The following is a 27830-nucleotide window of genomic DNA, read 5'->3' on the forward strand; positions in this document are numbered from 1 at the left end:
TTCAGTGGGTTGCCAGTTGTGAGTTGCAGGGCAATATGGCTGCTGGCTGATTAATCCCTCTTTAGCTCAGAGAAGTGAGAATTCCCTGGACACAAGTGTGCATTGAAAACTAACAACTGCCCAATGCAATAATCACAGTGAAAGCCAGACCACAAACACAGCGTGAAAAAAAGAAGTATATACACTTTTGTATCTTTAGATGACTGATGCAAACTTTCCTCCAAGATTTGTGTGGACATTTGTTCTATACATTTTCCCCTCAATATTGGCAAGCTTCTCAGTCCTTTCTGATGAGATGTAACTCCATAACATAATACTGTTACCACAATACTAGACAGCAGGGATGGTGTTGACTGGGTGACGTGTTGTGTGGTTTGCACTAGAGACAGCATTCAGCATTTGGACCAAAATGTTCCAATTTCGTCTCTTCTGACCACAGATCCAGTTTTTCCACATTTCACATTTGCCGTCTCATTTAAATGTTTTGTGGTAAAAAGATTTGAGATTTATTTTTCAACAATGGCTTTCCGTGACTTTGAAAAATAGGCTAGCTTTCACTCATGGACATTTTCTCCCATGTCACTTAACTAATTTTTTCCAAAGTGTCCGTTTACCTGGCAGTGGCATCCCTACGCAGTTTTCTCCTGGACCAGCTGCTTATTCTGGAGGGACAGCAGCGTTTGGGTAGCATCAGACATCTTCAATTTCTTAATGTTTACCTGAAGGTGGAACTCTATATGCAATAAATTCTTAATATACAAGAATACCCAATTCTTATCACAAATGCCAGTAAAACCACTTTGACTGTTTTTTTAAGAGCATGAACATAGCAGTGACAACCTTGATAAAAGGCTTTTATTCACTCTGATTGTTCTATTTCCATTTACAGCTCAGTATCATTTAAGCCATCTGCTTTAAAAAAAATCACTGTAAACATGCTTTAACTACATCTGGCACATTTTCTTCAAGTGGAAATATTTTCAAAATGTAAAACTTTAATCTGGAAACTGATGTTACAGATTTGTTGTTATGTGCAAGTTACAGATTTAAAGAGACATTTATATGTCAAGTAAATAGAAACCAAGTACAGACCAAAAAAAGTGTAAACAATTGTGCTGGAGTTACCAAAAATACAATATAGTATATATATATAACATTGCAAAAACCATTGTTACCTAAAACAAGATACGAAGTCTAACCAGTTTGGCATCACCTGAATGAAATTAACACTTACCCAATGTGGATAAATTGCACTGTAACACACCTAGGTCTAGCAAATTATTCAATATGCATCAAAGCTTCAGCAGGATGCAAAGCCTAAAAGTCCTGCATTTCAGAAGCATACATTAAAATGGAAGATGTGGTGACAATACCTTTCAATCAGAGAACAAGTAAACCTGAGGACTATGGAGATAAAACAATGCTTGAAGCGGATACGAGAACACTTGCATGAGCAAGCTATAGCATTACTGCAGCAGAGTGCTCAATGTCAGTTAACAGCCTTGAGAAAAAGGACTTCATGCTCTTCTCAAGATTTTAAATTACTACCCATCACCCACTACAGTCATCAATTGTCGTCTTTGAAAACAATAATACAGCTACATAAGATTGTGTAGCTTTGCTTTTTTATCCCATTAATAAAACTTTACAACCCCCCCACCTAGTTTAAACAAAAATAAGTTTAAATATATTTATCTAGGATAACATCTGAAATGTACAGTATTGCTTTAGTCTTCACTTTCCAGATGAAAGGCTTTGATTGTCCCTGCATCATTGAGTCCTTCAAAAGAAGTATTTTATGTAGTTGCAGATTCCCTTTTTTGGAGGGAATGGAGTCTACAAATCAAGTATATGGACAAAGTTGAAGCAAAAAAAAATCATCTTCAGTTTCTTAGGCCAAATGTTTTGGATTTCTTCATATTTAACAGCATCGGTGGCTTTATCTTTGGCTTATCAACAAAGAGCTGGGCCTCACTTTCTGTGGTCGGGAAGCGACGGCTGTAGATATCTGGATACTCTTTCTGAAACTAAAACAAACATGGAAATCTTAAGGGTTTAAACAATTTAAAAGATGTATATACATGTACATTTACATACAACCCAATAATACCACACCCTACAATGATCTGTACTCCTTGATCCTGCATGGGTATGTTAACAACATGCAAAATACTCTGCCTCAGTGACATATTTCAGAGAACATCACAATTGTCAATGGAACTAGAAAACTGGTTGTGAGTAAAAGACATTGACCTGTTTAAGCTTCTTTTTCTTTTCCTTCACACACAGGTTTTTATCCTTGATGAGGCTTTCCAGCAGATCGGCAATAGCAGCCTGTGAGACGGATAGCTTCTGCTCTTCAAACTCCTGGCAGGTGATTTGCCTGCAGAAGGAGTAGGTTGGCAGAGTGGCACTGACACTTTCCCCTGGGTATGTTATCTGGGCATAAAAGAAAATAGCAGTTTGGTCACATTTGATTCTGGCACAATTCTAAATAACTGGTTTAAACTGTATTACAGCAACATAACTTATTTCGATATCTACTCTTTTCCTCCAAGTCAGGTTATGATCAAGTGGTATGTGTTCAAGAATATTTGGTACTAAAAATAAGTCTTTTCATGTTAAACAAAGATTAAAAAATGGATCTGGGACCTACCTGAACTTTTCGCATATAGTCAATATGGTCCTGAACAGCACTCAGCAGGTACCCTGGGACTTGAAGAATCTCTTGGTGATGATCCATTAAAAAGGAGACCAGTCTTGTGGCCAGGAGCTCATCAAGGTCTACCTCTTCTTGGCAGCACAGCACACAACGGGAGAATGTGTGCACCATCTGAAATGAAATAGTGACACCTAGTGCTTAGACCAAAGAACTCAAATCTCTTAGTGCAGACCGCAAACTAATATAGTAACATAACCAAACTTCTGAAAAAAGAATGCAAATAACCCTAAATGTACAACTGTTTTTTCAAAGACCTATCTAGCTTGTTTCTTCTGTAGTAGCTTATTAATCAAGGATCTCCTCATGCCATTTAGTTTCACAGAGGAAACCAGGGTCTTAGCTTCATCAACATGGCTGGGAAAAGACTGTCAGCTTCCAAAAGGGAAGTACCTCTTCTCAGTTTTCAGTGCACTCTCTCATAGGTACCATATGTGTCCACTCACTTGTGCTTTTAAAATTCAAATATCTGAACCAAACCTACAGTGTTCAGACCTAAAAAAAAAAAAAGAGTAAGCTTTTTTAGCTATCAGAGTAGGATTCTCTTTTCATCCCTAAAATGCATCTTGTCACTTCCCTGAACTAATTCTAAAGGAGCACTAATGCAAAAAAAAAAATAGGGAGACAAAAGTACATTATACTCCAAAATGGGAACTTAATATTACATTAAATGTTTGGTCATGAAGAATAGCAAACATCTGAGCAAGAAAAGGGCTCTTTCTGCATCAAAAACTAATTTTGGTTTAGGTGTCAATACAGCCCGGGGGCAGTGAAACTAAATGTTAGAAACCTTTAAACCACAATCAGCTTCCAAATTGTTGAGATTTGATTATGGAGTCACTATCAAATCGCTGCAAACCATAGGGACAAAAATAGGAGCTGCTTATGGAATTCACCAATAGCCACAAAGGAAGGAAATGGCACAAATAAGATGAAGGATTGTTCTCTCCAGAGCTGTGATTTCTCACCAATGTCCTTGTCCCTATCACATCATGGAGACGTGGCATGTCCACATTCTGACTCATTCGAGAGATCATGCGCATGAGCAGCTGAAGTTGGCGCCGGTTGCTTGGAGGCAGCAGAAGAGTACACAGCTGTAGGGCTTCTATTGCAACCCTCTCCAGCTGGGGCTGCAGCAAGCCTTGGAAACAAGAGATCCGATTATATTTGGATCAATACCCTTTACACATGGTATGCTTCAATATTCCTTAAATACAATGTGGCTAAAAACAGTTTAGTATTTGTGAAAAAAATAGTTTATTTAGAATTCAGTTTCACAAAAAGTGTTTATACTAGAGATTGTTAATCAATGACCAAAAGTACAGAAGTGAAGTTCTTATATTTAAGAATGTGAGCAAGCAATCTATTCTCAGAAATTGCTTTACAGGTTCAGAAAAGCAGCTGTAGTTGTAAAGAGCATGCAAACAGTTGAAATACTGAACAAACGGTAATTAAAGGAATCTTTCTGGTCAGTATGATTTCAAATCAGATCTCTCAGGAAACTCAAATGACACATAAAATCTCTATACAACAGGCTCTTCATTTAATTAAATATTCCAGAAAAGTTCCTTTAATAGTTTTAAATAGCAAAGCATTGAGTACAACATACAAGATGCTAATAATTGCATGCAGTCATAGGCTTACTTTGCTCAGGGCTTGGGGGACGTGCAAAAGTGGACACAGAGGTAGAAGACAGCTTTTCACAGAGTTCCATAGAGCTTTGGCAGCGTCTGCTCACATGTGCACTTTTCTGACCATCTTTCTTGGCGACCAAATTTAATACGCTGGGTCTTCTCAGCCCAATGCAGGAGGAGAAATCTGGTTTCATTGTAATTTCAGCCACAGGAGCATTGATGCTATAACTACTAGATATCTCTTTGATGCTTCCAAGACCAGTACAATTTCCAACACTGTTAGACCTACTCATGTGGCGTCTTTTTATAGACTGAACTTCCAGGGGAATTGGCGCCTCATTGCTGGCTGACTGGCTGCTACAAAGTTCAATACCTTTTTTTAATTCTTTCGTGGAACATGAAGGGATCGATATGTAAATAGGTTCTTGCCGTGGAGCTTTGGAATGAATGTCAAACGGAGAGCCAGTTTTACGCAATGAGCTACTGAAAGTACTGCCACTGCTGCTGCAAGATGTCAGGCTTTCCTCCGATTTGAAGAGATGTCTGGGGCCAGCATCACCTGAAATATCCATAATTCCTTCCATAGAATAGCACCTTGGTCTAAACTTGACTGGCATGGTTTCACTACTCTTAAACTGCGCAAGGTTCTGACAACTGCCTCCTATAATGTCACAGGCACTGGATCTTCTGTCAGCTTCGTTGCACTTCAGTATTTTCTTTGCACAGCCTTTTAGCTGTGCGAGTTGTTTGGCCTCCAAATTAGAAGAGAACACCTCTTTCATTGGTGATTCACTTTCCTCTAAAGATCCCTTACGGATTAAGCTTAGCAAGAGGCACTCTGTGGACTTGAACAGATTGGCATCATGTAAATGCTGAGTTTTGGCCGGCTGAGGATAGTTGGGTTCCTCTTGGCTTTTACGTTTCCCTCGTTGTGTTTTTGGGACCATGATGTAGCCGCACAAAACTATCAGAAAATCAGACAAAATAAAAAAGACTTTTGAAGTGAGTCAAATGTAAAGCTGGGCTGATGGATACATTGGGGGGAGGGGAAACTGCACATTCAGCAGGGTTAGTAAAAACAGCTTTGACCGTAAAGGACACAAGCAAAGCACAAATACACATTCAAAATATCATGTTATCAAAGGTAACATTCCACAGGATAATAGTGATGTCCATTTCTCCATTGAAAACATGCGTTTAAGTTAATATTCAAGTATTACACTTCAAGTGCATGAAATACAATTGCTTCTCAGATCTTGCAACATTAGTTTTCTGCAACAGTTCTGGCTCAAATTTTTCATTAGAGAAGATGAATGAGTATTCTATTCTCCTCTGTATTTCTGATGGGTTTTGCGTTCTTTTAATTTCCAAAAAAGAACATCTCTTCTGAGGTAATTTCCAAGCACACCACTAAAATGTAAAATTGATTTGTCCTTGGCTGAAGTGGTAAACAGTGGTGTTTTGATTGATAAATAAAAAGCTCCCTTGCTGTGGTCTCTCTAAAACTGGTTTAGGTAAGAGATATAATATAGGTGAGCCCCAGCATAATTATCCCCACATACTATACATTTTTAAACAGTGTCGACACATTCAACCTATGATAAAGCAAATACTGATTTACAGGAAACCCCTTGAGTTCCCAGTAGTGCTATTTTACATGTGGACTAACTACAAAATATTTAAAACAAATACGTACCTAAAATGTTCACAAATAATTCATAGTATTCAAATGTCAGGAGTGGCTGAGGAAGATTTATAAAATAATCTGAAACCGTTTTAAAAACATCCCTCTCAAACCCAGGGTAGGATGGCTGGCTGGAGTCATACTTTGGCCCTTTAAATGAAGGAGGATAAGGGGAAAAAATCATTCAATCGCAGTGGTAGACAAAGACAAGTTTTCAGCTGCCTTTCCAAGACTATATTTTGAGACAGGGGAGAAGTAAGAATAAGCACAGTAATGCTTTGCTTTTTCAAGAGACCATAGCACTGCTTAATCTGATGCATCTGTAATGGAGAAAAAGCCTACACTGCATTTACTCATGTTGAGTAAGGAGATTAAGGAGAACAGAGAACAGAATCTTAGACTGATGGGCTGGTTAGTAACACATTACCCTTAAATCAATTTGCAAAATCTTGGAAAATCTTGAATTTTGATCTATTTATGTCAGCTGGCTTGAGTTAAAAAAGGCTAACTTGGTTCTAAAGAGATACAATATGATGGTATTTTGAGATCACCTCTAATCCATTTAGATGAATAAATGTAAGGGATAAGCTCAATACCAATTTACATGATAAAAATTAAGTTGTTCCAAGTGCTCAGAACTTGCTTAAGAGTAACACATAACATCTCCAGGATTGTGACTATCCAAGAACTGTACAAGAGTCAGTACAAGACAAATCTTGTACTAATTTATATGCTTAAATAGAGATCTCAATAAACCTGTTTAAACATTCAATAAAAAAATAAATGAAAGGTATAAAGAATTCATAAGAATATCTGATCAGCAAGATTTAAAATCTAACATGAATATACAATTTTAAACATAAAAAAAAAGAATTAAAGGCTGTATTATTTACTTACAGTTTGCCAAGCACTTCATAGCAGACAAAACCCAGTGGGGCAGGTCCCCTAAAAACAGAGTAATCAACATTGAGTTCAAATGATTTTTGGAATGGTCTTTAATTGTCCTGGAATAATAATGGGAAATGCATTCAGGATAAATAAATATTATAAAGGCCAATACACACTCAAAGAAACAACCCAACTAATATAATAAAAACATGAATGAATTACAAACAGCTTTGTATTCCTTTGTTTAAACACCTTGTTAACAAACATCACCTTGTTCAACAGCACAGTGATTTCAATTGTATAATATTTTTCTTTTGCAACATATCAGCCGATAACATCCACTAGAAAGTTGGAAACATGGATTACTAAAACTTTACTTGAATTCAACAAAATATTCTTACATGATTTTCCAGTACATCTGACAAAAACAAGTTTTTATCTTTTTAATATTTTGATCTTAACTAGTCTTACTTTATGATGATTTTGAGCGATATTTACCCCATGTCATTAAAGCAAAGTCAGTCTAATGTAAATGGCACAGTGTGAATTGTCTTCACCCAGAATTATTGCAGACCTAATCCATTTAATGCCTACAAAATAAGTAGAATACAAACTATATCAATCTGGTTTGCTGAAAAAATAAAAAAACAATACCTGTCTTGTCTTGCAATGTGACCACTCCGTGCTTGTTGACATTAGTCATGTTGTAGACAATGTGTCCTGGATTGACTTGCGCTGGATCCAACACATCTTCCAGTGAAGTCAAGCCCAATGATTTCTGCAAACTAAAAACAAAAGGTCAATCTCACCTAAAAATGATATGTCCATAAATAGGTCCAGAGTCCATAGATATGTCTCTTAAAACTTACTGTGTTAGAGTAATATTCCTCCAAACTTCATGAATGTCTTCTTGTGTTATCTCCCGGCTATGAATCTGTACACTTTCTGGAACATCGGTGAGCTCTTCTTTGTTTAAGGGATCAATATTTTCCTAGAAAATACAGAGATTGTTTCTTGCATACGATTTTGAAAAGGATAATGACATTAGCTGCGCTCTCTAAAACCATGCTTGGATATCTTTACTATTACTAGAACGTGACCAATTCCAGCGATCTTTTGGAATGGTAAAATGCATCAAACATGCCCTTCATTCCTTTATTCAAAGTGATTTTAAGCTCATATGTTACAGCAAATATATAGGACAACATGAAATTCTTACCTGTGTTTCATCAAATTTCTTAGAACTTCGTCGATAAAAATTGGAGAACTTAAAAAAGCTCTCTCTTTCCTTGATTGACACACTTGCTGCTTTCTTTCTCATAAATGAAGGACGATATGGAATAGTCTTCAAAGGAGATGTTGGGGGAAACCTTAGAACAATTCAAAGAAGAAATACATTTCAAAACAATACTTAGCTGGTGAATGAAAAAAATGGGCAGAAAATACAAGATTCCATGCAGTTTATAGTACATCACCTACCCATTTTCTTCATTGCCCAAAATGTTCTCTGCTGTGTTTCTCCAGTTCAAAATATTAGAATATGGATTTGTATTGTTGAATGAAATTAAAGTTTAAATTAAATGCATTATATTGTGAATCATAGATTATGGTCACAAAGCCTTTCAGAGTAAATTCTCTGGAAAAAGTCTTTGGAAATCTGCTGACGAATCGACGTTTCATTTCTTTCATTATATGAGGCAATATTCTAAATTAGATTGGATATAATATCGCTATCAGTCAACTACTGGGTTATTAATGTACTGTAAAAGAAACTAAAGAGCAGGACAAATATATGCCTCCATTTAAAAAAAAATGTTGCTGATATTTTATGCACAGTCACGGAATCAGATAGTAAAGTAGGCAGGTAGCAATACTGCACTGAAGAGAAACACAGCTAGAGTATAAGCACACAAACAATTGGAAGGAACAAATCACACTAAAGACATCTGCACTTTTTTTAAATTCAAGGCTCCAGCTACACAGATTACTTTATTTCTACAGATCTACCTGGCTGTCCAAGATTATCAATAAGAATGCTGGCATTCTAGGTGGAAATACTTGCAGACAAGCACAGAACCCGAGGTACCTCTACCGTGCCATAGAGGGAGACAACGCAGAGCCACACTGTTGTCAATCCTTTAGATAAAATCACTTTATTGGCCATATACAATTTCTTGCATTAGGAATTTGTCTTTTCGCATACCCCTGCTTGCTCTCCATGAGACACACAGGCACACAGATGGGGAGAGAGAAGCTTGGGGTCAGAGTGCAGGGTCAGCCATTTATACGGCACCCCTGGAGCAGTTAGGGTTAAGGGCCTTGCTCAGGGGCCCAATGGAGTAAGATTTCTCTGCCGGCCACGGGATATGAACCGGCAACCTTCCAGCCACAGGTGCAGATCCTTAGCCACAGAGCCACCACTCTGCCCTTTATCTCCAACTGCGACTACAAACACTACTCTTTAGATCTCCCACTCCCTTCTTAACCAAACAGAAAATATTGACTCAAATTCAAAGGGTTTTATTGGCATGACCAATGAATTACAGTAAAGACTCATTCAATCAAAGCCCTTTGGTATAAACAGCTTCTGGTTTCTGGCACTATTGTTAAGGAAAACATCTTTTCACCAGCCTAAACCTTTTTCAATGCATCTTTACCATCTCTGCTTTTATCTTAACATCATATTCTCTAAGCTGTGTCTATGTCTCCCTGATCAGGATTTTGCTTTGGCATATCTGGAATAAAATGGTTAAATTGCAACAAGCTTTACAAGCTAAAGGATTTTTTTTTTCTGCAACCCTCCCTCCACATACACAAATGGGATGAATTAAAAAAAAACAGTGATCTAAAATATTTGCCCTTGATTTATAGTTGGTCTCTGTCTTATACTGCACAAATAATTATAAATGACTTGTCTCATGATTCAAATTAAACAACCCCACCAAACTGTTTATTTGCTGGAACATTTGCACAAAGCTGCAGCAGTTCAAACCTTTTTTATTTATCATGAATGTGCTAAATTTGCAGAAGAAAACAATCATTGCCTATCTATGAACTGCAAAGCTAACACATTCATGTTAAAAAAACACTTTGAGATTAGTTAAAAGGCTGAGGTGACTAAACGTTAGTGACCGTGCACTTAGTTTCTTAATTGTAAACTCTGCTTATTACTTGTATCTGCAAAAACTGTGGGATAAAATGAAACAAAAAAACATATCTAAAACGTTTTTTTTTATCAATGTCCGATTCATGCATTTATAACATCAAGGCTCCCTACCTCTCCTCTCAACAAGTTCCAATATGTTCAAAACCCTGTAGCTAGACTACTTACTCACGCTAGACCTTGGCAGCATGTCACTCCCAAACTTAAGTCTCGACACTGGTTGTCTATAAAGTCACGTAGTCAATACAAGATCTTGTTGCTGACTTTCAAGGCTCTGAACAATCCGGCTCCACGTACATTTCTGAATTTCTCCATGTTTACACTTCCCCCTGTAGGCTCCATTCAGCCGAGGCTGGTGCTCTGCTCACTGTCACCAGGACTAAATCATGGACTGTTCATGACAGTGCCTCCTCCGTCGCTGCTCCAGTGTTGTGAAGTGACCGTCTTCAGACTTGACGAGAGATACCTTCTGTAACTCTTCAAATCCAAATTGAAATCTTGCCTTTTTACCAAGGGCTATGTCTAATTCCCTTCAGTCAATTTGTAAAAACCTGTATGCTTTCTCTTCTTCTTTTATTGTACTTTATTCACAATGTAAAGCGTCCTTGGGTTTGGAAAGATGCTTTATGAATAAGATATTTTTTTTTTATCACCAACATGATCTCTAGGTGTTCCATCTACACTGAGGCACAGCGTGTAGACAAGCAACATGAATCTGACAATGGGACTGTAATACATAAATATCCAAGCAAAAACCTATGCTGTCAAATTCAAAGAAAAGAAAAAAGGCTTTTCTGAATCCAAACAACAGGATGTGTCAAATTGCTACCATATGCCAAATAACAGCTGCTCACCAGTTAGACACAAATTCAGGCCATTTAAGAAAACCTATTAACACGTGAAAGCCCTTTTCAATTACATGAGGAGGGTGAAAACCATTATCTCCTCTACATTTAAATTCTCGATTTTTTAGGACAAAGGACAGTTAGGTTCAGATTTCTCTTCACCAGACTATAAAAGGATCTCAGAAGCTGCGAAACAGAGCTGAAAACAAACCCTCCCGAATTGGGGCAGGCAATATGTATCAACTCATACAATACGGAGCTCTGCAGTAGCCCCACTGTGCTAAGAATCTCCAGGAACATAAAAAAGCTGCAGGGGATTTTTAATTTGAGTAACACCCTCAGTTGAGAGGAAAAGCATTAAAATCCGAGTTCCGCCTACTCTTTCTATTTTAATATATATCTCACTACAGAAAAATAAGAGTTTAAGGTCCTATAAAATCAAAACCTCACTAACTTACACATGTATCCACCCATTTTCTTATCACTTGTTCCAATTCAGGGTTGTGGGGGAGCTGGAGCCTATCCCAACAAGCAACTGGTGCAAGGCAGGGTACACCCTGGACGCTACGCCAGTCCATCACAGGGCAGACACACAGACATGCCAAACTAGGGCCAGTTTTTCCAGTAGCCAATTGACCTACCAGTATGTTTCTGGACTATGGGCAGAAACTGAAGCACCTGGAGAAAACATGGGGAGAACATACGAACTCCATATTAATAATCACCCCAGGTCCTGAGAAGCTGATGAAAAAGGAAGTCTTGTCTTCAGGTTGCAGTGGGTCTAGGGGATCTGGGGTCAGAGACAGACTGCACCCAGGTTGTTTCGGATATAGTGTGATTTGAGATTTTTTTTTTTTAAGATGCTTAGGTTTCTTAATTAATTTATGTGAATGAGTGTTATAGGTTGTTTTTGTAAAAAAAAGATAGGTGATGCATATTACCTAAAATTAATAGTTCTCTGTTGTTATTAATTTTACAGAATAATAACCCAATAAAACAAATGATTTAAAATAAAATAACTGAATACTTGCCTACCATTGCACTACCAGGCCATCCCAAACATATACATTGTGTATCAAACTGTGTTGAGGCTTCTGCAGTTCTTGAAGAGTCTGAAATTGAGCACATACCTGAAGAGCTGACTGTTGTCCTCCAGGTCTTCTGATCCCCATCTCCCCTTGACATCTTCGATCACATGGTTCTTTAGGAACTTCCTGAGCAGCTGGACGGTCTGTTGCCTGGTTACCTCCGGGCCAAAATTGCTATTGTTTCGGAGGAGCTCGTGTAACCAGTCCACAGCTGCTGCTGCAGTGAAACAGTTTCCATGCACTCTGAAATGCTGGCGGTGCTTTTTCAAAGGCATCCCCGCTCTGAAAAGCTTTGTGACCTCATTCCACTGTAAAGAGAAAAAGCGATGGTTACATTTAAATTATGGCAGCTACCTTCAAATTCCTGAATTTCTAAGATTCCTCTCCCTGTTCTCGCCTTTTAACACCATTACACCACCGTTTTCATGGAAGGTTAAACAGAAGAGCATTACTGACCACTTCAACACCATAACAGCAGGGGAAAGATGCTAACAGAGCCGTGACACAAATGCGTGCAGAAAGTTCTTCATGTTATGTGAACATCTTAAAAAGCTGTAAAGATTTCTGAAATTCAATGCATCTCCTTCCAAACAAACGGTCTTGAAAGACATGAAACACAATTTCCGTTTATTCCGTTTACAGGGACCAAGAAAGGACGCATGCATTTAAAAGTCGAAAATTTGAAAATACCCCACACAGTGAACAACAGCTACAGTAAGCGGATACCACTGATAAAATTACAGAACAACTATTGAAAAGCGTACAAATATGACTCGTATTACTGCATAAACCGCAAATAAATTGAATAATAATAATAAATAATAAAAACATATAGAACAACACCGAAAACAAAAACAAAAACAGCATATTGAGTACTAGATTTAAATCCCCGCAGTACAGTAGGAGTCTGTTGTCTCTGAGCGAGATTATTATCAGCCTTTACAGGAACTTCGGAAGACTAGCTCAGCTATCCACCCTAAACCCGTTAGAATACTGTAATTTTCGTTATCTAAACAACTCTTCCCACAATACAAGATACTATGCAGAGTAATTTCACCGCGTAATTAGCCCCATTACACAGGGCGTGCTTTTAAAAAAGAAATACAAAAGTGAAAAACACAACAAATGTCGTTGTTAATAGGGTGCAAACGTGTAGTGCAGAAAGGCAACACCAGTCTTATCTTTGTTCTTTAATCGGTCTTACCAATTTCGTAGCCCTGTAAGGGCCTGGAGTGACGATGCGAGATTCCTGAAAATCCATCTTAAATATTCGATAGGGATAGCAGCCTTAATCGGAAGCACTCAGCACAAAACCATAACCATCTCCCCCACCCACCCAGCAAGAGCTCCAGACAAACTCAGACACCATTCAACTGATGCGGACCGCAGTGTTTGAAATTGAGAGCGAGGCCCCGGAGTTCGCCGATTGGAGGACGACAGGGTCATGTGACCGAAAATAGAACGTGGAAACTTGCGACAACTTTGCAACAAAATACAAGGTTCCCTGGAAACGAACTTCCGGTATCATAAAGTTATAATCTTCTCTATGGCTTGATATATTTTGTTTCTGACGAGTGTTTTTTTATACAGACTTTGAAAGGAAATAAACAAAAGACCGTAAACAGTAGTTTCTTTCTTTTTTTTCTTCGCTTGTTTTTCATGTCCTCTCTCAGTACTTCAGTAAATTTTCACTTGAATATTGAATGTGCATCTGACCGAGTTGTGATAGGAATTGGTCATTTAGAATAGGAAGATGGAAAATATGGCTTTTGGATTATATTATGTGTGTCATTCATAAAATAAATATAAAAACCGAAGGCTATCACATTTAGGATCGACAGGAGCTTAACGGGAATATAGAGGATTCGTAGAACATTGCGATCTGTGGTTCGCCGATACTTCCTTTACTGTATTTTCTTTTCATGCGTTCAAAAAAATAATAATAATAACCAACCAGAAAAGGGCATTTTCATTTTTTGTTTATTTCACTTTTTAACCAATTTCCTTGAAAATCTCTCAATTTATATCGGTGAATTATTCTCGCTAATCTTTATTTGCAGAATGATCAAAGAAAGGGCGCAACGCCCGTATTAGTCTGTGCTCTCTTTTTCCTATTAATGCCAAGGGGCTGGAATGCTAAAAACGGCCAATTTGGCTTCAAGGTCTTCAAATCTTAATCTAAAGTAGATATGCTATGCAATGCTGGCTGTTCCTATTTCCAGTACGTCTCAACGATATGTATGGAATGCAAAAATGGTCCCTATCCCAGTGCAAGACGTGCACTGGTATCTGCTAAACGTGGAATTCTGCAATGGACACGAAATGACAGAAGTGGCAGTAGGGAGCTATCTTTACTTGAGTTATGTATATAACAGCCAGTGCTTTTGTTGGCAGTCATCACAGATCGAGAGGAACAGGTTAAGGTTTTTTTAATGTTGTGGAGTTGTGGAGATCGAGTGACACACTTTGCCTAGACACTCATCAATTACCACACAGTCAGGGGCCACATATTAGGTTGTGTGAGGGTCCTGAGCAGGCTGAGACCAGGCCTGGAACAGAGGGACAGTTCACTGTCACACCTGGCAATTCAAACAAGTAGCCCCCAGCAGTGTATGACGTACTACTTTTGTGATCTTCTGGACATGCCTCCCACTCATTCAAGATCTGGTGTTTTAGTGTGTCACTGGAGAGTCTGGAGAGTGGATCAGCTCAGCCAGTAAAGGGTGCTCTCTCCTCCTCTGCCCTGTTTATGCTGCACATGACAACAAAGGTGCAGGGGACATAAAAGAAAAAAAATTGTGTGTGACTGTGGATGCCAGAGACAACTTAAAGACTGGAAGGGTTTTTCCTTCTTCAGGATTGTGGAAGTAAGCATGCCTGGTTGAGCGAACTGAACCATGTAATTCTTCATGGGGAGTACAGGGGGTGACAGTGCAGATTTTGATTTGAGGATGACTTGTTGGCTTTTATTTTGGAATGTAATGAACAGAGACAAGGTCTGTGAGGTCTGTAAAGAGCACTGTCTTTGCTCTTCTGGTTACTGTGGAATATGCTATTAGTTGCTTTTGTGTGCGTGCCCTTTGTGGACACTTTTTAGTAGTACATCGTGATACATTATTGTAATAATTAGTATCTGGAAGAATACAATTACAGTTATTGCACCTACAGTACATGTCTTATGTTGTTCTTGAGTGTGCCGATGGTTCTGGGGGATCTGATAACCTGTGTTAGACCAGAAAAATTCCTACATAATGTAGTCTGCGACAGTACCTGCATAGGTATCTTCAGCTCACACCTGAAGAAGGCTCCACGGCCAAAATGTTGTGCTTTCTTCTCTTCTCTTCTCAGCATGGAATAAACCTATTACTTGTTCCTTTGCAGCCTATGCATGCTGACGCAGCTACCCACCTGAACTAGGTATTTTCATACTATATTAATGAAAGTTAGTTCAGAATTCATTTTGTGCAAAAAAATGGATCACAGCAATTTACTTTGTATATTGAATTTAAAATGTTGTTGCAGTCTAAAAATGAAAAAGTAAAGAATGTTATGGGGGTGAAAGAATGACTTTCATTACACAGAAAAGGAGGCCATTTAGTCCATGTAGTTTGTTAGTTGTCAAGAACGTGGCGAAGAGCTGCATGCCTGAGTCTGAATACCTAAAGCAGAGATAGTCAATCCTGGTCCCGGGTTTCTTTTAAGAATCCTCGAGCATCCTGGTTGAGATCCTTAGATGAATTACCGACCTAATTGACTAGATGGGATGAATTTTTTAACCTAAACTACGTTTATTCCAGAATTACATTTGCCCACCCTTGCCTTAAAGCAATGCTTAAAATTGTGCTGGGCCAAAGATGTCAACTTTAATTACCTTTTTTTCTTGTGTCTCAATGATTACAAATGGGATGCACATGGGATTTGATAAACATAAAATATGTAGCAACAGGAATATAATGTACGATATAATAGGATATAATGTAGCAGTCATTTCACTGGCAATAACTTATATTTTTAAAACACAAGGGTAAGTTTATATTCATTGAGTCAGGTGGATTTGGAGCTCTTATCACATAAAAATGAAGGTTAATGATGGAGGGTGTCACATTCTGTCATCTAAGAGTCTCCAGTCCAGACATTTTTAAACAATTGTCAGGCTGTATGGCTCCTTTTGCCTCTGAGTAGTAGCCAATAAGTTCACCTCCTGAGTTCATTACATTCAGACAGACCCCCCTCCCATCAGATCACAGATGAATTTCTCAGAGAAGCATCTTTCTGAGAAGGACTGTGATTCACATGGTGGGTCTCAGACCTGAGAAAGCAGGACACAATTGCACACACCTTTAGGGTTTGATTCTCAATGCAAGATTTATATACTGTATCTGTGCCAAAAATATTTAGAAATCCACTGAAAATCCATAAATGCCATTAAAATAGGCCCATTTAAATTTATTTTCATGATTACATTTTTTATAATTAATTAATTGCTTACACTTATATACAGTAGCGCTTTTCTGGACAGTCCACTCAAAGCGCTTTACAGGTAATGGGGACTCCCCTCCACCACCACCAATGTGGAGCATCCACCTGGATGATGTGACGGCAGCCATAGTGCGCCAGAACTCTCACCACACATCAGCTATCAGTGGGGAGGAGAGCAGAGTAATGAAGCCAATTCACAGAGGGGGATTATTAGGAGGCCATGATTGGTAAAGGCCAATGGGAAATTTGGCCAGGACGCCGTGGTTACACCCCTACTCTTTTCGAGAAACGCCCTGGGATTTTTAATCTGGGTTGGTATGGTTTCAGGAGAGCTGTGATACCTAACAACCTTCTTATAGCTCCGGGTAGCTCTCTGTTACACTGAGTTTTTTCTTTATTTATTTCTTTCTTCATTCTCTCCATATTCCGTTTCTTTTGCTTCATTATTCGTTGGTGTTACTCTTGCCTGTAGTAGTATGATAACAGTAATGGGAAGAATAAGAGTGGAGTGTCCAGCAATTATTATTTTTTAGAACATTATGATAGAATATTCATTACTACATGACAAGAAGGTGGCACAGGGTTGTGCTTAAGTACAGCATCACCAGTATGCTTGGGCATCGTGGTAGTCCATTCTCTGCTAAATGTTGCTACACTTGTGTCCTATTCCACAATAAGGGATCATCTGGATCTCTCCCATCATATTTTTTCATTTCCAGTTTGAGAAATAAGCAGTTTAAATAAGGAATTCTGTGTGATCGATTCTCAGTGTGCAAGAGAATAAGCTTCTGTGACTTCTACTGCACTTTCAAGGTTAGGCATTCTGTGATGCATATTAGTCTTTAGTATGACCAAGGATAATAAATAACAGAAATCGCTGTTTTCAAATGGCTCTCTGACCCAGTTGTCTGTCTGCAATATTTAAAATGCTAATCAGGCCACTTCAGTGAAACTAATCTAAAGGACAAATTAGGATTTAGAACATAAAATACTCTTCTAATAATGAAGCACTAAGGAAAAATAAATAGCTTTAGTAAAAATATGTCTGGATTCATAGCTGTAAACTGGCAAACAAGAGTGGACAGACTGGATTCTGCTCATTTATGACCTTTCTTTTATTGAAGAGGATTACAAAGTAGCCTGTTGTTTCCTGTTCCAGAAAGGAAAATCCTTGCAATTGCTTGGTTCTGTATGCAGCTTGCAGAGCACCTGGCTTATTTCAGAAAGGCACTACAGATGTGCTGGGTAAATCTTAATTAAAACATACACAGCTTACATTTTTAAAGGGATTTTAAAGCGAATTATTACAGGAATAAATTAAAACAAGACAGAAGCGCAGACACTGGCTGGAGAGAAGTAGTAGCAGCTGTGAAGTAGTTCACAAAGACCTCCCGAAGAGAGCAGGAGGACTGTTGCAATTAAGACATACCTGTAGAAATACAACTTCCCAGTCTCACTATTTTAGTATATATCCTCTTTAAAATATTACGCTGCTGTACAAAAGTCTTAGATATTTCTAATAGTTGTACACATTTCTATTTATATATTTTTTCTTCTTTTAGCGTTGTTTTCAGATACTAGTTAATCCCTTATAGTGTTGTTTTTATAGTATAAAAAATGTTCTTTTAAACTACATGGATATATGGAAAGCAACATTTAACAATGAGCTGAATTTGTAAATTTGGGGGTTTGGCTTTTACAATATGTCACATGTGTTGCTCATGTATAGTTTACCTTGAGTTGTTATGATCAAAGTTTTGAAGATGCTGTTCAAGCTTAAAGATTTATAAAATGATGAGCTTGATTTCTCCTGGTCACAAAGCGTCAATCAGGACCCTATGCAGATGGTAGAATCTGGAAGGGAGTGAAACAGACACGGGGGAGAGAAGACTGGGAACTGGGCTGGTAGACGAACAGGGGGGGGTGTCGACAGTGCACTGGTGCTCGGGGGGGATGGTCCAGGCGAGCAAGTCCAAAGGGAGTCCAAAGGGAAATCCAGGGTGAAAGCAAGAGTCCAGAACCGGACAATCCATCCATGACAGACAAGACAAAAGTTAAAAACCAGAGCGGGATCCGGTGTAGGGATGGGGAATGAAAAAGGGTTAACGGGGCCAGACGCTCCAAGCCCCGGACCCGGATGGTCAGGACGCCGTTGTGAAGCCGTTGCCGTCGGGTCTCTCCTGGACCTGCTGGTAGGTGGCCTTCCAGGCGTCCATCTACCAAAGCCGAGCCCAACATGGTAGGAGCGTCTGTCTTATAAAGGGAGGGGCTGGAATAGGAGTCAGGTGCACGAAATCAACGAAAATGGGAAAGAGCTGCTAATCCCAGCTAAAATGTATATTGACAGGCAAAACATATGTAATTGTGAAAAATAGCTAGTGCAGGGATGAAGTAAATATACAGTATAACATACATTGGAGCTCTGATCCTAAGATTTTTGTTGAGCAGGGTAGGCTTCTGTAATGAAGGCTGGGTTGTGATGAAAAGGATCCAATGCAGATGCAGGATTCCTGGGGCGGTGAGTAGGCGGACAGAGCTATCCAGGAGCTGGATCGTAATCCGGAGGCGAAAGGTAGGTCGAGATCAGTAAACGGCACTGGTGGCGAACAATCCAAAACGAGAGACAGATACGTGGTCGGGACAAGAGCAACAGGGTCGATACCAAAAATAATCACAGGTAGTAAACAATCCACGGGGCAAGACAAGAAACGTAGTCCGAAGGCAAAACGATGAGGTCAGAAAATCCAGAAGGCAAAGTGCAAGAAACGCTAGGTAGAGCCACAAGTAGGGAATTCAATACCGAGCATTGATATGCGAGTAAGAGCGGCTTAAATAATGCAGCCTGCCGCACGGTAAGACGTCTGAAGAGAATTAACACGTGCGGCGGCGTTTGTAATTATCACCCACCTGCTGGGACTGATTAGACCTCTTCGGAGCTGGTCTGGGCCGGTTAGTGGTCGTTACAGCTTCATTTCAGAGATCCTCTGGAATTAAAGAAATCCCCCACTGACCACTGCACTTGAGTTCTTCATTAACTTTGAAAAAAGGTGATTTTGCTGCCCTTTATATTGCAGGAGTGTTTTCTGTGTTCCATTGTGGCTACATTTAGAATACTTAAAGATAACCTAACTGTTTCCAGATTAATACTTATTGTTTAGGTTGTTTAAGTTAGGTGGGTTATCTGAGAAAATGGATGTTCAATATGGATGTGGATGCCGTAAAGACTCAGGTTTGCAGACTGCCAAATCTCACTTCAGTCACAGAAGGAGCTGCGGAAAATTACTTTAGACATAAGAAAACATGACTACAGCTTGGCTGTATTATTTGGGATTTCAAGACTCACATGCTAATTTGGATCCATGAAATGAAATCACCAAGCTGTTGTTAACTTACCCTGTGAATTAGGTTTCACAAAACACCTAAGAATGAACCTCAAATTGTTACCTTAGTTTAAGGAAAAAGTATTCAATATTTATGGCACTGAATTCCTACAGAACTTAAGATGTTTATCACAACCTACTCAGCCTCTTTCTCTCGCCAAGTTTTTTCTTGCTCTCAATTGTTAAAGCAAGCCACAAGGCAGGAGGAAAGCCTTTGTAATGAGGTTTCATGAAACTAAACACAGCCCTCAAGAGTCCAGACTAATGGAAACCAAAGTTATTTATATTCACAAAGGATGAAGCAGGAAGATATTAGCAAATAAATGATAGATCTCTCCAGGGAGGTGTACTTAAAAAGACATTCACAAATGTTCTAGGGGTAACTAAGGAGAGGCTAATCTGTTTCCTGTGACTAGTTAAGACACCACTGTATAGTGATGGTGTCCTGTACAAGGTTTGTATAGCTTTGGAATAAGACGTCATTGATAACAATATGACAAATGTGTAACAGCTGGAAGAGGAAATTAAAACATAACAGCTGTTTCACTTTAATAAGCACATACTAAAAGGTTTAGAGTTGTGATACAAAATCTTTTACCATCGCAGACATTGACAAGCCTGGAGGAATTTGAGGTGTGGTGTGGTCTGACAGGTATTGCTATCAATTCTGTTCTGGACAGACTGACAAGCTTGACAAGTGCAGCTGTCCACTGGCTGGGTTTTGATCAACAGCTGCTCACAAGCAACTCTGGCTTCAGAGACACACACAGCCAGTACCTCAGGTAGTAGTGGATTCTGTTGTCCCAGAAGATCAGGTCAGCTGGAGGATTCAGAACTATCCAGGGTAACACCTTCTGTTACAGGCTCAGAACCCTGTTTTTATTTGCATTGAGTAAACAAGTAGCCTTGGACCTAAAATGATTAGTAGCTGCTGTAAAATGACTTTATCTTCAGTGTGAAAACCAAATATGTGCTAAAACCACACAAAATCCAATAATTGACTGAAAGATGAAATAAAAAAGGGTGGTACAACATAAGTGACAGACAAGCTTGCTGTTCAGAATTGAACTCTGTTAGAGTGGTAAATGTGTCACTCAATATTTAGGACAGTATGAAGACGGCTCAAGCTTGATTGACAGTGTACTTATTTAGTTGGGTAAATTAATATAGTGATTCTTTTCTGGCAGTCTATACTGTGCATGCAGATATATATTTCTATAGAAGACCAAAACGAACACCAGACTTGGGTTATTGATGTTAAAAATGTCTTAAGCTCTAAGTTCTCTAATTGCTTTCAGCTTTGTTGGAGTGTTTATGTTTCCACTGTTTAAAGCAATTAGAGGACATTTTGTGCATGTTTTCTAAAAGACATCCTGTGTCTGTACAGGAATTTGAAGAGAACTTAATTCCATTTATCTCTGTCACCTCAGTGAAACAATCAAAAATGAGCAGACCGTCTGGTAAACATTGTGAAGAATACAAATGGTTCCTTTGACAGAAAGAGCTGCAAATCACACATACTGTAGGTCTGGTGCTGTGATGTGATGGGAACAAAGGCTGTTTTCAGTTTGTACTTCGAATGTTCAGAAAACCAGGCTTATCACTGCTTAAAACTACACAGCTCTTGTGTATTTGTTAAAGATGTGGAATAAGTAAATTCATGCATATAATGGAAGTTTGTTTTCATTTAATAGTTACCAGTCATGTACTGTAGGTAAATGTTTAGTAGAAAGAGACACTAAGATTCTATTTTAATTTACTAGCTTTCCTTACACAGTTAAATTGGGAATTGGATCCTGGTGTGCATGATTTACAATGTTAATAGTCTTAGCAATTCTGACAAGTAATCTTTAATTTATTTACATTTATCAAATATATAGCAAATAGAGACTTTACTCATGGGGCTTCTCAGAAGGAATGATTTTGAATCATTTTCTCTAGTGGATAGTAGACATTTTACAATTGTTAGTGAACAGATAAATGCCTACTATGGAGTAAAAACTAGCGTAGATTGAAGCTTTACTGCCTGGAGAGATTGATGGCTAATTACAAAGTGCAGGTAATCAGAATGCTTATGCTTGAGGAATATCAGTTTTTATTTTTTAAACAGTACAGAAATAAAAATCAAGAAGTTCATTCAAGTAAAAGAAATAGCAAAATGAGATGGCTCGCCTCTTCTAGCGGTAAACAAACAATTATATTAAATTACTCACAACCAGCCAAATCATAGAGTACTACAATCTGGCTCAAAACATTATCTAAACACATGAGAAACCATCAGAAAAAAAAAGAAGATTGTGAGTCTAATTACTCCTTTAATAATACCCAGCAGTCAAATGGATTTTGAAATGAATCTTTTCCACATAACCAAAAAGTATTAGGCAAAAGGAGATGCAAGCAGAACATGGAGAAGAGGTACAGTAGCCTTCCAGAGAAGAAAAATGCATGAAAAAGAACACAAGAAAATACTGCAAAGGCTGTATTGGAAAGGGAGGATCTTCAATATCTCACTGGGATGATTACTAATAATAATGGAAGAATGACACTGAATTAAGTTCTAATGACATACAGTGAACACGAAGAAGTCTGTTCCTTATAGTTTCATTCCAACCAATATTTCAGGTACCTAATTTATCTTCATCTCCTGGTTAACTAGAAACAAGTTCAGTTGGCTATTTCTCTCCATGTTCCAAAATAGAGCATCAGCAATAGAATTAACCGCATAAACTACCAGCAAATCAGCCACTTTCATTTTTAAATAAAAATAAAATTCTGAACAAACCCATTTAATTACCCAAGCTCTCCAGCTGGAGCTGCCACCAATAAAGACATCTCATGATAGAATCTGACATTTTTGGTCTAACATAATTGTCACAACATTCCAGGAGCCGGCTTCATCCCTGTGCGTAAAGGGCACTCGCTTTTCTTTCTCTGCACGACGTTTGTGGACAAAATGGGAAACATCTTACAAAATGAAGAGCAATGATGTCTTTTCGTTTACCAATGTGGTCTTGAAAAAACTGTACAGGAGCTTTAAATGTTTAAATTCTGTAAGAATACAACTCAAAGAACTGTGCTTTAAAGGTACAGTATGTAGCTTTATAATGACCTGCAGTGGTATCGACATTCAGCATGCCTCACATCCAAAGATAGTGTTCAAAAGAATCTGCCAAAAGTATACGAATTTTTAAAAATCAAACTAAGTAGCAAAATCACTACTGCCTCTCCTTTAAATTAATCATTGCTGCTTCTTTATTTTTAGAATAATTATGACCACCTTTACAGCATGTTTCTAGCATGATGTATTCAAGGCCTTGATCTGGAAGTCAGAAAGGCGTACAGCATACTCGGTTCTTATGACTGTTTTTCAGTCTAAGCATTACCATTGTCTGAATGTCTCATTCTAAAGGCATTGTCCACGTCTTCTTTCTGTGCTCATCTCACTGCTCAGAAATTAGTGGTAATTAATATAAATTGGTCTAAAAAGCAGACCAGCAGACAGCATCATTTCTGCGAAGGAATGAGTTGAGCTTAAATCCACATTGAGAACTAAAAAAATATTAGCTGTTCTAAAGGAAATTTGAGGTGGGGTAGGAAAGATGAAACAAATGAGGAAGTTTGGGGACTAATAAAAAAACGAGTAAAGAATCCCAGGGAAAAGTGGAAGGCAGAGATCTGTAAGTGAACTGAGGAATTAAAAAAGATGTGAGGGCTACTGAGGGGAGCATGGTGGTGCAGTGGTTACCGTTGCTGTCTTATAGAGCTGGGGCCCTGTGTTCAATTCCAGAGATGGGGTTCTGTCTGTGGGTAGTGTGTCTGTTCTCCCTGTGTCCATGTGGCTTTTCTTCAGATGCTCCTGTTTCCTCCCACAGTTTAAAGACATACTTGTATTTTAATTGGCTTCTGGCAAAACTGGCCCTGGTGTAAGTGTTTGTGTCTATGTGTGCCATGTGATACACTGGGCTCCCCTGCCACCCTACATTGGATAAAGAGTTTAGAAAATAGATGGACTGCTGTTCTGACAAGTTCGGTGAAATAGCGGGGCATCCTTCTTCCTGTTTCACCAATGTAAATGGCAGGGTACTTGATGCAAGAAATGCCCCTTTCTCACATTGTCTTTCATTGGTCTTCTTCAGCCTAAACATTTACCCCAGTTCTACTTTCTCTAATTTTCCTCAACAGAACTGAAAGCATGAATTTAACCTTTGATTTCTCTTTTCTCTTTTGAACGCAGCCACTGCCCCTGGCTCTAATTTCTCCTGAAGAATGTTTGATTTGAGATGTGGAAGAAGAAAAGTTTGTCTACGTATCTTATGCTACACAAATAAAAAATTAATGTAGACTGGATAGCTACTACCTCCCCTCAGTTCCTATTTCTTACGTACAGAATCTTACTTCATTGTACCAAGTAAAAATGATTTTTAAAACTGTTTAACACCTGTAATTTGGCGGCCTCTAGGGGCAGGTCTTGATTACAGCGGTCTAATATAGGACAATTTTCCACATCTGACAGGATTTTCTGTTTAATAATGATCATAATAATAATAATGTTTCTTTATTAGCCCTATACAATTTCTTGCATTAGGAATTCGTCTTTTCGCACACCCCAGCTTATCTCCATGGAGACACAGACACACAGACAGGGAGAAGCTTGGGGTCAGAGCGCAGGGTCTGCCATTGTTTAGATTCAGGATTTGCATTGAAAATTATCTCTTGAGACAGAATTCTCCAGCAAAAAAAACAAAGAAGGCCCTGCAGTGAGATAACATTGAACCTGCTTGTAGCTGCTAAGGATCCCACGTTATGTTTTGAAATAATAAGTTTGCTAATCCTGGATTCCTGGAAAAAAAATTAATTAAACTTATTCTTATTCTATCCTGTTTTGCTTTTCCCCCAGTAGTTTAACTTTTCATGGCACAATTTTTTGTTTTGTGTGAAAAAAATAAGTGAAAGTGATTAATTAACATTTCTTATGTGATATCATTGTTTAATTGGAACCAAAGGGTATATATTAATCTATTCAGTGTTTTATAAGACACAGAAGCGTAGGTGGAAGTGACATGAGGTAGAATAAAACAAAAATTAAGAAGCAGTGTATACGAAATAATAATTGAATCCCTAGTTTACTTTGCACAATAAGGGGGGTAATATAGAATTACCCCCCTAATATAGAATAATATAGAGTTACCCAACAATTGGGTAACAATTAAACAAGGAGTTAGTTTGGGCAGCCCCGCCCTTTATAATGATCAGAACATTTGAGAGTTTGGCTTTAACCACACAGGTTAGTGGAAAGTATCATGCCAGGATCAAAAGTTTCAACATTTCAGAGGATCTCAGAAAAGGTCAAGTTGATGCACATCAGTCAGGATGGTGTACTATTTCTAATAATCTGGGGCTCCATCAATCCAGTGACGGACAGTCTTCGAATTGAAAATATTCCAGACTATCCTGGAGAGGTCATCCTGTCAACAACTGTTAAGAAAGAGAAACATCATCCAGGAAATCAACCAGAAAGTCACACAATCCACAGCAACATTCAAAAATCTCACTGTGGCTGATGTCAGTGATTATTCCTCCATCATTGGGAGCTGCATTCTTATTGTGCATTTGTTGGCTGTTTCAAAACTTTGAGTAAAAAAAGGAGTACATTTGATTGGTGATTCTTGAATTACCCTACTTTAAAAACAATTTTTTGTAGGGATTGGATTGCGTTGCATGCATGTCAGGCAGTAGACAAATTATCAGTATTTACTATACTAATTTAGTCCTCTGTGAATGTGTAGATGTGGCCAATTTGTTCACTTCAGGTCAATCCAGAGTGAATTATCATGCAAATTGTTTTAATTCACTTTTTAAAAATGCTTTACAGTCACTTGGCAAAAAGAGCGAATCCAGGTTTTTGCTGAATACTGTTTGAAGCATATTTTGGGGTCATATGGCAAGTGCCAGCTTCTTAGATTTAGAGCAGCTGGTGCTCATTGAGGCTAATGGTTTTTCAGTCTCCATGAAGTAAAAGTGCTTTTTCATCTTTTGAGTAAGAGTTCACGTAGTCTTGTGCTAAAACTAAAAAGTTTGTCTTTCACATCTTTGTCTTTTGCAGGAATTGGGTTTCTAAGCAATAGTTACTTTGAAAGCAGCAGGGAAAAAAATCCTCTTCCTGACTCTGCTGTGGCGATGCAAGTTCATCTTTTTAATTTTAATGAACTGCAGGTATATTGTTTAGATGGATGGTAACTAATGAGACCATGAATAGGTGGGTCTCATTCACTTATCCCGAATGATTCAGCTTCCAATGAGCTAATTTAAAGGGATCTCGCTTTGTCCGTAGAGTTGCAAGGTCTTGTATTTTTGTAGTGTCCGTGTCTTGTACAGTGATTGAAATTGAATTGTCATAGTAGCCTAAAACTAAAACGAGAGAAGGCTGAACCAGATCAAAGCTGCCCTCATGAAAGGAGCAGGGAGCTACCTGTTCGGAATCTGGATGAACGAACACTGTGAACTTGCTGTAGCTGAGGAGCTCATCATGTGATGCACAAAGTAAACGGCAGTGAATCCAAGCATCTGTCTTTATGCCCAAGGAGCACTGCGATATGTCAGGATTTGTTTCCATTCGTGACTGCGTTTTGTTATATAAAATCATCCAAGCCTTAGGTTATTCTAGAAAATGTCTCAAATCATTTGTCTTCATCTTATAGTTGAATAAAAAAAAACATTTGTTTCAAGTTATATGAATCCTTTTTTATTCAAGACTCACCCAATTTAGAGTTGCCAATTGTATGTTTTCTCAAGGTGGCCACACTTCTGCCCACACAAGATACTAAAGAAACATAGAGAGGGTCAAATGGACTGTGAGAGTCTGGAAAAAGCTAACCAAGTGTGCTATTGAAGACAACACCCCGGCTTCTTTCAAGAAACACCTGGATGAGGTCATGGGATTAATTAACTACTAAGTACAAAGCTGATTATAAGGTGGATGCTGCACATTGGTGGTGGTGGAGGGGAGTCCCCATTGCCTGTAAAGCGCTTTGAGTGGAGTGTCCAGAAAAGCGCTATATAAATGTAAGCAATTATTATTATTATTATTATTATATAGATTGGTGGAATGGCCTCCCCTCATTTGCAACCTTTCTTACATTCCTCTGGCCTGCTCAACCTTCAGGCTACAAGATCTGCTGCAATATATATAATAATACTGCTGCGATGATACATACAACATACATAAGCCTGTGCCTCACTTACATCGCAGAAGTCCTATAGCTTCCTTGTAATTTGGAGAGGTCTCAGATTCTAAGGGAGCTGAAGGTGAGATGTGACAGATCAATCCTAGTCCTGATTCTGGCAATGCTGAGGAGGTTGTGTGCCATCTCTCATGGAACTCTGGTCACAATTAGCTAGTTACATGACCCAGCCTGGCTGATAGGGCTCAGCCTGCTGCTTGGAGTGAAGGCCCCTACCATCTGAACCACCCAGGAGCCTGCCTTTTCAAAACCCCTAGGCAGCCCAATATTAAACAGAGAGAGTAGGACCTCATCTGTCACAGCAATACATTATAAACAATTTTATAATGATGTGTGCTTTATAGCAGAACAACTACTCCTGTCTCAAAGAAAACACATGCCACTTATGGAAAGAAGTCAGTGTGAATTGATAGATGTTTACTCTGGGTTTCTTGGCCTTCATGTTCTCTTAGAACAATATTGTGTAAAGCAGGGCTCAGAGATGAAAGGAAGTTTACACACAGCCATTGGCAATTCTACTCCATTGAGGTGGGTAGACAAATCTCAGGTATTACAACAAAGCTGCACTCAGTTGTGATGGTCTTTGAATTTATTTTAGATCACAGTGGATTAATATTGATGTAATTCATGAGAAGAGAGTGTATACTAGCTGCTTCTATGTATTCAAACCTCAGTGTTTTGAAACTGCTTATGCACTGTAGGGTCTTTT

The 27830-nt window shown here is 38.6% G+C and overlaps 1 protein-coding gene across 2 annotated transcripts; it reads right to left on the reverse strand.

The window, feature by feature from the left end:
- Window positions 1–836: 836 nt before the first annotated feature.
- Window positions 837–13413, reverse strand: LOC102690622 (DEP domain-containing protein 1A). Of its 2 annotated transcripts, XM_015356482.2 has the most exons (12): window positions 13226–13413; window positions 12064–12329; window positions 8145–8295; window positions 7795–7916; window positions 7580–7710; window positions 6935–6982; window positions 6050–6187; window positions 4364–5317; window positions 3688–3860; window positions 2657–2833; window positions 2254–2439; window positions 837–2027 (listed from the first exon to the last, which is right to left on the reverse strand). In XM_015356482.2, the coding sequence occupies exons 1-12, from the start codon at window positions 13280–13282 to the stop codon at window positions 1884–1886; spliced, it is 2547 nt and encodes an 848-aa protein (XP_015211968.1). In that variant the 5' UTR covers window positions 13283–13413; the 3' UTR covers window positions 837–1883. The 2 variants fall into 2 exon arrangements, with proteins under 2 accessions (XP_015211968.1, XP_015211969.1); XM_015356483.2 differs by lacking the exon at window positions 4364–5317.
- Between the last annotated feature and the right edge of the window lie 14417 nt (window positions 13414–27830).

This window comes from Lepisosteus oculatus, chromosome 9 (assembly GCF_040954835.1).
Source record: "Lepisosteus oculatus isolate fLepOcu1 chromosome 9, fLepOcu1.hap2, whole genome shotgun sequence".
NCBI classification, from domain to species: Eukaryota; Metazoa; Chordata; class Actinopteri; order Semionotiformes; family Lepisosteidae; genus Lepisosteus; species Lepisosteus oculatus.